This window comes from Girardinichthys multiradiatus, chromosome 20, assembly GCF_021462225.1.
Source record: "Girardinichthys multiradiatus isolate DD_20200921_A chromosome 20, DD_fGirMul_XY1, whole genome shotgun sequence".
NCBI lineage: Eukaryota > Metazoa > Chordata > Actinopteri > Cyprinodontiformes > Goodeidae > Girardinichthys > Girardinichthys multiradiatus.
Genome location: NC_061812.1, coordinates 32,334,216 through 32,349,080, shown reverse-complemented (window position 1 = coordinate 32,349,080; position 14,865 = coordinate 32,334,216). Strand labels below are relative to the sequence as shown.

Here is a 14,865-nt window from a genome sequence, read left to right as displayed (position 1 = left end):
CCTTCTTCCTAAACCCTACTGACCACTATGGGATTATTCATAAAAGTCATTGTTTTGCAGAAGTATGCATACCCATAGAACCTTTTTTTTTAATTTCATCAACGTACACCCACAAATTTAACGTTTTTTTTCTTAGGATGTTTTGTGATAGACCCATAAAATGGAAAATTATGCATGGTTTTTCATTTTTCTGTACTATTGAATAACAAAAAATTGTGGCGTTATCAATTATATGGCCCTTAAAGGCAATTGGTGGCTCTGGGTGTTATTGGACAGAATACAAATAAAAACCTCTCAGGTTTTTATTTGTGAAAGTGTTTTTGAATCATGTCTCATTTTCCTTCCACTTCACAATTATGCGCTACTTTTGTCGGTTTGTCACATAAAATGCCAATAAAATACAATGAGGTTTGTGTCTGCAGCAAGAGAGGATGTGAAAAACTTCAAGGGGTTGTGAATTCAAGGCACTGAGATGTGGAAATTAAGATGATCAACATGGACATGACTGCATTAAACGACTTATATCTGACAGGTGCAGCTGAAAGATGCGAAATTATTACTTAAAGTCAGTCAAATTCCAATAATCGGACAGCAAACAGGATTTCGTTTAAAATGTTTCCCTTCCATCATATTTTTTTTTACTAATTTTTAAATATATTTTATTCATGGTTAGATGATTGAATGTGTCTCCTTAGGGATTCATTCCTGTCTCCACATATTAGAGTAGCAACAGGCTAAATAGTTTACAAGCCAGTGGTTTTAGACAAACACAGCCTCTTTGCGGGACTTCGGAAACTGTTTATTCTGATTTTTGATTCATTCGGAGATTATAACCCCGATCCCTGCTAGTTTTCAGTCACTTACAGTGCTGGTGTTGTTTTGCAGCGCTGATTCCATTCCACGCAAAGCCGTGCATGTCTGTTCATTCAGTCCTGCGCTGCGCCTCGACAGCTTCCTCCTCTCCACACCATGTCGCTCCTCAGCATCACCAGGCTCCCCATGGAGTCTCCTGACAAGGGACAAGCCGTTTCCCTCCTGCAGATGTCTGCCCAGCGCGGACGAAAACAATCCGAGCGCCAAAACGCAGCAGATCATGATGATTACAAAACAAAAACTGGCACCGCGGAGGTTGGGACACTGCGAGAAAACTCCGCCGTCCCACCACTTGGCCTCACATGTTCCCCCCGCCCCTCATCTCTGAAAGCATTCTTAATAACAGCTCATTCACCGCCGCACAGGATTGGTCAGGGCCAGAACAACCTACAATCTAATTGGACGAGAGCTCAGTTTAGGGATGATTTCCTTTTAAGGTCACACTGCCCCCTGGTGGAAAGCCCACAAACAGCCCGGAGGACACTTCATTAAAGAAGGATTTATTCTGCGAATCTGTTTAGCGTTCCAAGAAACTATAAAAGTCCAGAAGAAATGGTCTTACACAACATGATTATTTATACTGTCAAACAGCCGAGTGGAAAATAAGTTTATGAGTCCTTGGAACACACAGGAATGCCAATGAAAGGAAATATCTTTTCAATCTTTTAGGCAGACAGAGTGATTTAAAATAAGCAGACCATCCATTTCAGCATCTATGATGCATACTTTATTAAAATATGGTTGTGTGTGAATATGAAACAATAAAAACAGACTTAATTACTACAAATTTGAGCTTAATTGACTTAATTGAATAATTCACCACGAATGTCATCTCTAAACTACAAGACATGTCAATTCATATCCACAAAAATATAATGAGATCAAACAAATCTAATAGAGAATCTTTTGATAAGCTCTTGAATCTGTTTACTTTTACATTTACGTGAACTTTGCTGACATCCTATTCTTAATCCTTAATGTCCAATTTGGATCCACTGCCAGCAATAGCAACTTAATCTGTCAACATCTTTCACAAGGTTGAGGAGTGTGTTCGTAGTCAGATGAGAAAACCAGAAATGCAGCCTCCGCTCTAATTCTTTCTAAAGATATATCAAGACGGTTGAGGTCAGGACTCTGTGCAGACCAGGCAGGGTTCTCCACACCAAACTTTATACACCTGCAGCCATGGAAGTGACTGGAACACCAGAATTAATTGATTTGGGGATCCAATACTTTTGGCAATAGAGAATGTGTGTGTATATATATATATATATATATATATACACTGCTCAAAAAATAAAGGGAACACTCAAATAACATCCTATATCTGAATGAATTAAATATTCTCATTGAATAATTTGTTCTGTACAAAGTTGAATGTGCTGACAACAAAATCACACAAAAATCATCAATGGAAATCACATTTATTAACCAATGGAGGCCTGGATTTGGAGTCACACACAAAATTAAAGTGGAAAAACACACTACAGGCTGATCCAACTTTGATGTAATGTCCTTAAAACAAGTCAAAATGAGGCTCAGTATTGTGTGTGGCCTCCACGTGTCTGTATGACCTCCCTACCACACCTGGACATGCTCCTGATGAGACGGTGGATGGTCTCCTGAGGGATCTCCTCCCAGACCTGGACTAAAGCATCCGCCAACTCCTGGACAGTCTGTGGTGCAACGTGACGTTGGTGGATGGAGCGAGACATGATGTCCCAGATGTGCTCAATCGGATTCAGGTCTGGGGAACGGGCGAGCCAGTCCATAGCTTCAATGTTTTCATCTTGCAGGAACTGCTGACACACTCCAGCCACATGAGGTCTAGCATTGTCCTGCATTAGGAGGAACCCAGGGCCAACCGCACCAGCATATGGTCTCACAAGGGGTCTGAGGATCTCATCTCGGTACCTAATGGCAGTCAGGCTACATCTGGTGAGCCCATGGAGGGCCATGTGGCCCTCCAAAGAAATACCACCCCACACCATTACTGAACCACTGCCAAACTGGTCATGCTGAAGGATGTTGCAGGCAGCAGATAGCTCTCCACGGTGTCTCCAGACTCTGTCACATCTGTCACATGTGCTCAGTGTGAACCTGCTTTCATCTGTGAAGAGCACAGGGCGCCAGTGGTGAATTTGTCAATCCTGGTGTTCTCTGGCAAATGCCAAGCGTCCTGCACGGTGTTGGGCTGTGAGCACAACCCCCATTTGTGGACGTCGGGCCCTCATACCATCCTCATGGAGTCAGTTTCTAACCGTTTGTGCAGACACATGCACATTTGTGGCCTGCTGGAGGTCATTTTGCAGGGCTCTGGCAGTGCTCCTTCTGTTCCTCCTTGCATGAACGGAGGTAGCGGTCCTGCTGCTGGGTTGTTGCCCTCCTACGGCCTCCTCCACATCTCCTGGTGTACTGGCCTGTCTCCTGGTAGCGCCTCCAGGCTCTGGACACTACGCTGACAGACACAGCAAACCTTCTTGCCACAGCTCGCATTGATGTGCCATCCTGGATGAGCTGCACTACCTGAGCCACTTGTGTGGGTTGTAGAGTCCGTCTCATGCTACCACGAGTGTGAAAGCACCACCAACATTCAAAAGTGACCAAAACATCAGCCAGAAAGCATAGATACTGAGAAGTGGTCTGTGGTCCCCACCTGCAGAACCACTCCTTTATTGAGTGTCTTGCTAATCGCCAAAGATTTCCCCCTGTTGTCTATTCCATTTGTACAACATCATGTGAAATTGATTGTCAATCAGTGTTGCTTCCTAAGTGGACAGTTTGATTTCACAGAAGTTTGATTTACTTGTTATATTGTGTTGTTTAAGTGTTTCCTTTATGTTTTTGAGCAGTGTATTTATATATATATATATATTTTTTTTTAAATATATATAAACTTTAGATTCTTCCAAATAGCCTCCCTTTGCTTTGATTACGGCTTTGCTCTCGTGGCGTTCTCTCCATGAGCTTCATGAGGTGGTCACCTGAAATGGTTTTCTAAAGTCTTGAAAGAACTTCCCAGAGGTGTAATGAGAGACGGCCAAAGGTTAATATTTCAGTCATTTAATGATATGCCATAGCAAGCCCAGGAGTTACTGGAGTTTTAGCTATAAATAGAATAAAGCAGAGTTGCCCCTCCCCTACATGTTGCTGTGCACTGCCGGCCAACTAGCTAGAGAAAGGCTAGCAGACTTTTCCCTAGCTTACAAGAAAAACAAATTTATAATTTTTAGAAATAATTTGTTCGTTCGTTCGTCGTCTTCCGCTTATCCAGGACCGGGTTGCGGCGGCAGCAGACACAGCAGAGACGCCCAGACGTCCCTCTTGCCAGACACCTCCTCCAGCTCCTCCAGGGGGAGCCCAAGGCGTTCCCAGGCCAGCCGAGAGACATAGTCCCTCCAGCGTGTCCTGGGCCGTGTCCTGGGCCTCCTCCCGGTGGGACGTGCCTGGAACACCTCCCGAGGAAGGCGTCCAGGAGGCATCCGGTGTAGATGCCCGAGCCACCTCAACTGGCTCCTCTCGATGTGGAGGAGCAGCGGCTCCACTCCGAGCTCCTCCCGGATGGCCGAGCTCCTCACCCTATCTCTAAGGGAGTGCCCGGCCACCCTATGGAGGAAGCTCATTTCAGCCGCTTGTATCGTGATCTCGTTCTTTCGGTCATGACCCAAAGTTCATGGCCATAGGTGAGGGCAGGAACGTAGACCGACCAGTAAATTGAGAGCTTTGCTTTTCGGCTCAGCTCTCTCTTCACCACAATGGACCGGCACAGCGCCCCCATTACTGTGGCAGCCGCACCGATCCGTCTGTCGATCTCCCGCTCCATTCTTCCCTCACTCGTGAACAAGACCCCGAGATACTTAAACTCCTCCACTTGAGGCAGGAACTCCCCTCCAACCTGAAGAGGACAAGCCACCCTTTTCCGGTCGAGTACCATGGCCTCGGACTTGGAGGAGCTGATCCTCATCCCAGCTGCTTCACACTCGGCTGCGAACCACCACAGCGCATGCTGTAGGTCTTGGCTAGAGGGGGCCAGCAGGACCACGTCATCCGCAAAAAGAAGAGACGAAATCCACTGGTCCCCAAACCAGACCCCCTCCGGCCCTTGGCTGCGTCTAGAAATCCTGTCCATAAAAGTTATGAACAGGACCGGTGACAAAGGGCAGCCCTGCCGGAGTCCAACATGCACTGGGAACAGGTCCGACTTAGTGCCGGCAATGCGGACCAAACTCCTGCTCCGCTCGTACAGGGACCGGATGGCCCCTAATAAAGGGCCCCCGATTCCATACTCCTGGAGCACCCCCCACAGGGCATCACGAGGGACACAGTCGAATGCCTTCTCCAGGTCCACAAAACACATGTGAACCGGTTGGGCAAACTCCCATGAACCCTCGAGCACCCCGTAGAGGGTATAGAGCTGGTCCAGTGTTCCACGGCTGGGACGAAAACCACACTGCTCCTCCTGAAGCCGAGGTTCGACTATCGGTCGGACTCTCCTCTCCAATACCCTGGCGTAGGCCTTACCTGGGAGGCTGAGTAGACAGAAATAATTCTGTTTGGGAAAAATAACCACTGTCAAGTAAAAGAGCATCAGTCATATTAATACTCTTCTAAAAATACATTCGCTAAGCTCAGCCGACTGCTGGCAGGCTATCTCAGCAGATAGATTGTTATGTTTGTGATAATGAGCAGGGCAGCTAAAAAGGTCAACAATTCTGACCAATAAGGACTTGAAAAATTTACTCAACTCAGTGGGAGTATATTATTTCTGTCTACATTCCAAAGGCATGATGATGAACAAATTAATGTAATGATTTTTTTTAGCAAAATCTATTCAACCGTAAAACTTAGTTTGTTATATTGGCTTTTAAGATCTTTTAGATCTCCTTGTTCTAGTCTATTTCTAATCTATTTTACTGTACTTTTACTGATACCTTGAATCGGCTTTGTTCACCAAATTAGTGCACACAAAGAATCTGACTTCAGTTCCAGTTTTGTGCTCAATGTCAGATATTTTGAATATAAATATATACAATTGGGTGGGAAAAAAGTTTTTTTGTTTCCTTGTACATATGTATATATAGCGTTTTATTTAGTAGTTGTTTATTTTTAACAAAGGAAGAAAAGGTTGAGTAATTAGTTGGTTTAGAAATGTGGCACTAAGTGTTCATCAGAGAGACACCCTAAGGGAAGGAAATCGCCTGTTTGCTCATTTTCTTCCCTCACAACTGTGGTGAACAATGTAATTTTAAACGCAATATAAAAATACAGAATCCATTGAAAATATATTATTTGATGAGAATAATGTTTAATTTTACTTTTAGCTGGAAGCGGTTACCAACTCACAGAATTGGTATAGAGTGTAGACACACACACAACTACAAACCTTTAGGCACAAAACTAATGATGTAAATACAGCCGGTAATAATTTAATGCTAAATATCGTTTGCATGTCTGAGTGCTGATTTTATTACAACCATGTCTAAAATCCATTAACCAATCCTGCATATTTAATAAATTAAATGTGTTAACATAAACCCTGCTGCGTAGAACAAAACAAGAAAATTAAAAAAGTGTCAGTCCACTTTTTGAGTTTAACAGCTTTTATTATAGCATTGATCCGTAACAAAAGATATCCCTCCCTACCCCTTCAATGATCCCTCCCCTAACTCGGCTGAAAGTGCTGGTCGCCCTTCTGGAAAGAGGTGCTCAGACACTGGTAGACAAGAGGCAAATTACTACATTACAAATAGAAACCTCCTAACAGAACGTCTAAAAGCTGCAGGTGGTTGGAAAGTTGTAGCTATGTAGTGACACTTATGTGTCCCTTTCTTTTCAGCCCAGAACGTCCACCAAGAGTTTTCTACTCTAGATGTCCTTGATTACATCCTCCAGTTCCTCTTTGGTGTACATGTGGAAGGTCTTACCGGGCTCTACTGTGGCCAGCTGAAAGAAAGGAAAACAGTGGGCTCACACAAACCAACATTAACAGCACCATAATTAAGCTTTAATTCAGGAACAAACCTCAATATTGGTGGCGTTGAGCTTCTCCTCCATCACCTGCTTCAGGATGGTCAGAGAGGACTTGATGGCGTCTTTTAATGTCATCGACTGTCAGTTGCAAAAGAAAGAAAATTAAAACAAATGTCACTTATCAGCAACAAATGATGTTTGCATATAATTGTACATCCCATTGGATGTCTTTACTCTGAGTGTCAGAATATACACGATTTTAATAAAGATCAAATACAAAACAACCCTTCTCCTGAACTAAATATGCAAACCATAAGCACTAACTAAACTTTTGCATGTGGTGTCATGTGACAATCACAAATATCAATACATTTTACAGGGATTTTATGTGATAGACCAAAGTAGTGCCTAATTGTGAGGTGGGAGGAAAATTATACATGGTTTTATTTCTTTTTTTTACAAATACAAATCAGAAAAGTGCAGCACGTATTGTTGCATTTTTAGCTTTCCTTAGCAAGGATTTTGTAAATTCATTTTTTGCTGAAACGTGTGAAGAGCATCTGTAAACTTTAAACTTTTCTCAATAAGAATTAAGCCAAGACTTTGACTGGGCCACTAACACATGAATATCATTTGATGTAAAGCATGCCATTGTAGCTTTGGTTGCATGTTTAGGACTGTTGCCCTGCTTGAAATTTAACCTTGCCCCAGTCTCAAGTCTTTGGTAGTCTAACTCTACTGTATTTACCTCCATCCATCTTAAAATCAACTCTGACCAGCTTCCCCATCCCTGCTGACAAAAAGCATCCTTACATGATGCTCCCATCACCAAGTTTCACATTGAGGATGGTGGGTTCGGGATGACATGCAGTTTTAATTTTCCATCACACTCCCAGAAAGTTTCAATTTGGTCTCATCTGACTAGAACACCGTCTTCCACAACTTTGCTGTGTCCCGTACATGGCTTGTGGCAAACTGCAAATGGGACTTCTAATGGCTTTCTTTCAACAATGTCTTTCTTCCTGCTACTCCGCTATAAAGGACTGCTTCAAGACAATATTTGATAGGATACCATGTTTTATGTGTCAGGCATTTACACTCTGCATATTATTAAGGTATTTGGCCAATTAGAAGGACTCAAACTGCATAATGCCAGCAGCTGATGAATATCTTTAGTGGCTGAGATGCTACAACACATGGAGAGTGGAGGAGGCATTGACTAATGGTAAATAAAGAAAAGTGTCTTCAAAATGTGGGTAAATCGTAATTTATGTCATCATCATAATTTTTTGCAGTCGTATCAAAAGTAGCCCTAGTTTACATTGGGATTTGATTACCAAAGGAGGATTATTTTACTAATTAGGTGAGCCCTGAAGGCAGTTAGTTGCACTTGATTGTATTTTGGGGTATTAGGGTAAAGAGAGCTTAAACAAATGCATAACGCAGTTTTCAGATTTTTTAATTCACTTGGAAAACCGATAATGATGTTACTTCTACAACACGGTTACACGGTGAAGGTTGGGGTTATAATGTGACAAAATGTAGAGAGTTCAAAAGATATGAAAACCTGCAGTCCCAGACAGTATGTGTCAAGACTTTAAGAGGACATGACGACCAGGAAGGGAAATGTTCCCAGTACCTTGTGGTAAACCTCCTGCAAAGAGCTTTGTGCTCCCTCTGACGCAGAACCGATAGCCCGGGCATCACACTGCACAAAGGTTCCCGAAGGGTCCATGTGGTACCTACATTACAAGCAAGAGAAAGGGAAAGAGAAATGTATGTGCAAACACATCATAAAAACCATAAAAGGCTGCAACATTATTAATACATACAGTTGGGGTCCTTTTTCATCCACACCCCCAAACAGCAACGCAACACCAAAGGGTCGGCTCTGGACAAAACACAGACCAAAAATACAAAGCAGGTAAACACACCTTGTACTGCTTTACTCATCTGCATCTGGTAATGAAACCTTGGAGACGGTTTAGGTGACTGACCATGGCACCAGGGTCTGCGTCCTCCTCTCCGAACTGCAGCGCCAGGTTGGACACACCTTGAGTCACACTTTCCACCGTCATCGTCTCATTGTAGGTGAACCAGTGGTTCTGGGATTAACATGAACAAGTTAACATCATCTAAAACCCACTTTAAGCCTGCCGTCTAACTTACACTATAGCGCAGAATTCATACCTGTGTTTCCACTCTTGCTTTGTCAATCAGAGTCTTAGCATCAGCTATTAGGCCACTCATGGCACAACCTGGAGCGCAGAAAGAAAGACGGAAATTGGCAGATGTATATTCGTTGAATACTCTGCCCTTAACAACAGAAAACCATGTCAAACTTGTACAAAGATACCTGGTAGAATATTAAAAAGAAAGACTGTACCACATCAGTTATAAGAAATATAATTAAAATGGTTTGTTACCGTCTAAGTTAATAAATCCCATAGAATGGTCCTATTTTTCAGAAAACACGTTTTAAAGACAGACCACTATGTGCAGTGGTATCTTCATCTACAAAAGGAATAAAATGACAAATAAATGCATATATGGATCAGAACCAAACCAGCTAAGGATCCATAAATATGGCGTGGATACAGATTTATATCCTTGTAAAGCTTCAGTTAAAAAACAAAAAACACATGGTATTGCTGGCAGGATGCTTGCTTTTTAAAGCAAACTTAACTCTTCGTGTAACACATTAAGAAGTTGAGTCACAGTTTTATTAGACGTTACAACACAGTTATGACCCAAAGAGCTATACAGGGGTAATGTGCTCTAAACAAAAAAGATACTTCCAAAATATATGTATAAAAAAGATCCCAAAAAGGGCTTTCATATGCAATGAATGGCGATCAGCGGTTTAAACAAGGACTTTGAAGTTTCTTCATGAAATACATCAATATTTTGAAATGTGTGTTTAATCACTTGCGCTTTCTGAATTTGATACAATCTCTAATGAATTTCTTCAGAAGAGAATGGAAGCTGTTGGCACCATTGGATCTTCACATTGCTGATTTAAAACGTACCTCTGAGATCCAAACAGAGATCCAGAACATTTCACATCACAAGATTCACCCTTTTTCAGTGGCGTTCCCCAGAGCTATTTCTTAGTCCTCACTTCTGGTGGACCTCCAGAGAACACCCCCCACACTCCCTTCTGTGTCTACTGTGAATCTCTTTTGGTTCCTAGGAACCTGTAGTGGTCCTCACACATAGACACTGTTCGGAAGAAGGCTCGGCAGTGACAGTACTTCCTGCAGCAACGCAAGAAGTACATCCTTGCAACAGCAGCTGCTGGTCATCTTCTACACTGCCATTAGTCAGTCTGTTCTGTGTTCGTCCATCTCTGTGGGGCTTGGCTCATCCAGAAAGCAGGACAGGTCCAAACAACAATGAACAATCAGGTCTGCGAAGAGGATCATTAGAACTGACCTTCCCTCCATTCATGACTTGTACAGGTTTAGCATCAGGAAAAGGGAAGCTAACATCTATGCAAACCTTACACATCCTGGACACAAATTGTTTAGACTTTTCCTTTGGGTCAGCACTAAAATATGCTATTTTCAAAAACCAGCCACCACAGAGACAGCTTCTTTCCCAAGGCTGTCTCCCTGTTTGACAAATAAAGCCGATTCTGATTGTTTATCTTCTACCTCTTGCTCGCCTATTTAGAAAATAAAGCATGCGTTCGCTGATGACACCCAGCTCAACATATTTACAAAACCAAATCCACTCTCCCACTTCTTTCCCTCAGTAATTCTCTATGGAAATTACAGCATGGCTGTCTGCTAACTTTCTTAAATTAAACAGCAATGAAACAGAAAGATATCTGGTGTTCACGCTTCTCCTGATGTAACAATAGTTGGTTATGCTCATCTGTTACTCTTGCATCCTTGCTGCAAACTTGTACACAGACTTCAAGGGTAACAAAACGCAGTTGCACAAACATCTTTCCTCTTTTCCTTCAACAACCTTATTAGCTTCCTGGAATCCACCACAACGACTTTAAGGTTTTTCTTTTGTCCTAGTTTCTCCATACATCTCTAATGTTCTGCACATCATTACATCTTTATGCTCCCTGAGATCCCCCTCCTCTGCTTTTAGCAGAGTAGCTCTCGTCTTTGGATCTCTGTCCTGCATCACATTTGTAACATAGATTCTGCTCCTACTTTCAAAGCTGTTCTGAAAACATCTTTTTGACCTTTATTTTTCCCCCCCTTTGGTGCTCGTAAAAGACACTTTCTGCATATTGTGATTTGATATTTTAATTGTTGTACAAAGTTCCCAGGGGTCTTGAAAGGCAGTTTTAAATAAAATGTATTATTATTATTTTGCATTTTACATTCAACATAATCCAAACAAATACAACCAACCAAGTAGTTGACCCACTTGGAATTTATTTTCAATGGTTTTGATTAAAAAAAGGCAATATTGTTATATATAACCATCTCATAACATTCACAAATGTTTTTTAACATCAAGTGCTCTTCATGCTGCCACTTACCGATGTGACTGTCAATCTCCACGATTTTCTCAATGCTGTTGGGCTCCATGAGTGGGGAGGTGATCCTCTTCTCCACAGCAAGACACACTCCCTCTGATGTCTGGATACCGATGGCCGTGGAGCCAAGCTAAGAGAGCAAAATCAGGCCGTAGAAAAGCAATAAGCTTGAATTTAAGTGGACAATGTGAACAACTTTGCATGAGGTACTCACTTTTATTGCCTCTATGGCATATTCAACCTGAAACAATCTTCCCTCTGGAGAGAATGTGTTTACACCTCTGAAAAAAAAAATATATATATTTAATCATGGTTAACAATTCAAACTAATTCATACTTTTTTTCAAAACCCATGTGTTTAACTACAGAGTTATGTTGACTTTGACAAAACAACTGTAACCACATAATCATAAACATGTATTCAGAGTAAAATAAAGATTTAAAGGGAAGGGGAAAAAAATCCAATAACGAAAGTGAAAGTAACTTTTTTTCGCCTATAACGCAGGGCAGTTAGCGGTTAGCTAACTATCAAAACATCCAAGCTCAACATGAAACAGAAGAATGAAAATCACTTTGGCCTGTATCTCTTTAGTCATACTGCCTACCCATGCGTGCATAAAGCAACGCAAAACTTAGCACCACAGTCCTCTGATTTGTTTGTAGTTTACCACTGGGACGCGCTCAATAAATGACAAAGCAGTTTGTGCAGCTCTTACCTATCATACTCCGATCTGGTCAAAAACATCTTTTATCTTTAAACGTTGAGCCTGCAAACACATATTAGGCATTTATTAAACAACCTTAATCCACAAAAGCAATTAAAGACCCAAGTAAATGATATAGTTAAGCCTCTGGGTTTCAAATTGTTCACGAAAGCGGGTCGCAAGTTAGCAGTGAGCAAGCGTGTTAGCTACCGAGCGAAGGCACCAAAGAAAACTAATTCATATAATTCATCAAATATGTCAAACATCTACAGTAAATCAGCTCAGTTGTGTTTCATTAAGTATTTTTGCGACAATTTGTAAATCTCATTCCAATAACTAAACTTGCAAGGGTCGTTTACCGTCCAACAGAAAGCCTGAATGAGTTCGCTTGTTTCAGGGAAAGCTTCGTGGTGCGACGTTGATTCTTGACCGGGCGACAGCATTTCACAAACTAAAGTTCCGTTTTGCATTGCTATATTATAATGATTTAAAAGTAACTTTACTGCGAGCACATAAACGTAAACTTTGTGAGTCATTCTTCCGTTTATGTAAAATGACTAAAGCGCGTCGCCTTTAGTCTGAAATATTTTATTTTTATATTTCATTACCCTAATTAGGCATTCATCATTTGAAAAATGGCCAACATAGCAGTTGTATTTCTCAGAATTTGGATCATCAGATAAATAGAATAGAATAGAATATAATTATTTGTATAGCAGCAAAAGGGATAGGCAATTAGAAGCATACAAAAACAACAATCACAATAACAATAATCACAATAATAATAATAATAATAATAGTAGTTAAACAAGAATATAAACTGGGAAATGTACAGCATTTTTTATTTTTTATTATCATTTATTTGGTATCTGGGAAGCAGTGCAGGTTATACCACCCCCAGAGTTTCAAGACCGCGCTATAAAACAAAAATTTTTGGTGAAAACAAATAAAGATGAAGAAGGGCAACACATATGCTGTACAAAACTGTACAGATGACTTTTTAAAATTCCAGGTTCTTAACACTTAGAAAACTGAGATCATGATCAATAGACTGCTGCAGCCACACTTAGATTCAGGGTTGGACACCTGCTATTACACACTATCATATAGACACCAGAATGGTGACATATAGTCTACTGATAAACACTGAGGGAGTGTGCATCCCATGGAGGGATGTACAAAACCATGTGTGACCTTCTTTTGGGGCTGCTTCGTCACTTCAATCACCGAACCATCAGCGCTGATCTCTGTAACCATTCTTCTGCCTTATTTAGAATACAAGTGTTGAGAGTATGAAACAGTTTGAGAGTCATTCCTTTAAGAGAAAGCGATTGTAACCAGAGATGACGGTTCTGGGGAAAAATAATTCTATGAGATCTTCTAGGCTGCTTCGTGTTGTCAGACAGGTTCCATTTAAGGGACTTTTTGATTCTTCTGGCCATGACTGATTTAATGATCTCAATTTTAAAACCTTTAGGTGTCCAAAAAGTAAAAACAGAAGACATCTGTGATGAGCCAAATATTTTTTCACATCTGTGTATGAAAATCCTGCCAAGAGAAAGTAAAAAAAATACAGTTAGTCATTATATTTATAACTAACAAATATGGCATGTATTGGCATCAAGAGTATAGAGAATTTGTGAAGAAAAGCAGCTCATTACATCAGGTTCTGATGTACAGTGCCTTGCGAAAGTACTCGGCCCCCTTGAACTGGTCAACCTCTTTCCACATTTCAGGCTTCAAACATAAAGATATAAAATTCTATTTTTTTTGTGAAGAATCAACAACAAGTGGGACACAATAGTGAAGTGGAATGAAATTTGTTGGATGTGTCAAACTTTTTTAACAAATAAAAAACTGAAAAGTGGGGCGTGCAATATTATTCGGCCCCTTTACTTTCAGTGCAGCAAACACACTCCAGATGTTCAGTGAGGATCTCTGAATGATCCAATGTTGTCCCAAATGACTGATGATGATAAATAGAATCCACCTGTGTGTAATCAAGTCTCCGTATAAATGCACCTGCTCTGTGATAGTCTCAGGGTTCTGTTCAAAGCACAGAAAGCATCATGAAGACCAAGGAACACACCAGGTAGATCCAAGATACTTTTGTGGAGAAGTTTAAAAAGTTGGATACAAAAATATTTCCCAAGATTTAAACATCCCAAGGAGCACTGTGCAAGCAATCATATTGAAATGGAAGGAGTATCAGACCACTGCAAATCTACCAAGACCCGGCCGTCCCTCTAAACTTTCATCTCGAACAAGGAGAAGACTGATCAGAGATGCAGCCAAGAGGCCCATGATCACTCTGGATGAACTGCAGAGATCTACAGCTGAGGTGAGAGAGTCTGTCCATAGGATAACAATCAGTCGTACACTGCACAAATCTGGCCTTTATGGAAGAGTGGCAAGAAGAAAGCCATTTCTCAAAGATATCCATAAAAAGTCTCGTTTAAAGTTTGCCACAAACCACCTGGGAGACACACCAAACATGTGGAAGAAGGTGCTCTGGTCAGATGAAACCAAAATCAAACTGTTTGGCCACAATGCAAAATGATATGTTTGGCGTAAAAGCAACACAGCTCATCACCCTGAACACATCATCCCCACTGTCAAACATGGTGGTGGCAGCATCATGGTTTGGGCCTGCTTTTCGTCAGCAGGGACAGGGAAGATGGTCACTATTGATGGGAAGATGGATGGAGCCAAATACAGGACCATTCTGGAAGACAACCTGTTGGAGTCTGCAAGAGACCTGAGACTGGGACGGAGATTTATCTTCCAACAAGACAATGATCCAAAACATAAAGC

General features: G+C 41.4%; 2 protein-coding genes across 3 annotated transcripts in view; both read right to left on the bottom strand.

The window, feature by feature from the left end:
• LOC124856989 (sortilin-like) overlaps positions 1-1,200 on the bottom strand; it is a 28,709-nt gene extending 27,509 nt beyond the window's left edge. For both annotated transcript variants that reach the window (XM_047348003.1, XM_047348002.1), the window contains exon 1: positions 865-1,200. In XM_047348003.1, the coding sequence (XP_047203959.1) occupies positions 865-1,095 (231 nt within the window). In that variant the 5' untranslated portion in view covers positions 1,096-1,200. The remainder of the gene's footprint in view (positions 1-864) is intronic.
• Positions 1,201-6,158: 4,958 nt separating this feature from the next.
• On the bottom strand, positions 6,159-12,494 carry psma5 (proteasome 20S subunit alpha 5). Its single transcript, XM_047346535.1, has 10 exons — positions 12,411-12,494; positions 12,064-12,114; positions 11,562-11,628; positions 11,351-11,477; positions 9,034-9,101; positions 8,841-8,948; positions 8,676-8,734; positions 8,483-8,585; positions 6,895-6,981; positions 6,159-6,816 (listed from the first exon to the last, which is right to left on the bottom strand). Exons 2-10 carry the CDS (start codon positions 12,090-12,092, stop codon positions 6,739-6,741), a joined length of 726 nt encoding a protein of 241 aa, XP_047202491.1. The 5' UTR covers positions 12,093-12,114; positions 12,411-12,494; the 3' UTR covers positions 6,159-6,738.
• Positions 12,495-14,865: the final 2,371 nt, after the last annotated feature.

What these genes read in the sequence shown, in the direction of transcription:
- psma5 (XM_047346535.1), bottom strand. Translation starts at nt 12,092, where the DNA reads ATGTTTTTGACCAGATCGGAGTATGATAG. An exon ending in GGAGATTGACAGTCACATCG is followed by an intron (nt 9,102 to 11,350) that starts GTAAGTGGCAGC and finishes TCTGCGCTCCAG; the next exon opens with GTTGTGCCATGAGTGGCCTA. An exon ending in ACGCAGACCCTGGTGCCATG is followed by an intron (nt 8,735 to 8,840) that starts GTCAGTCACCTA and finishes TGTTTTGTCCAG; the next exon opens with AGCCGACCCTTTGGTGTTGC.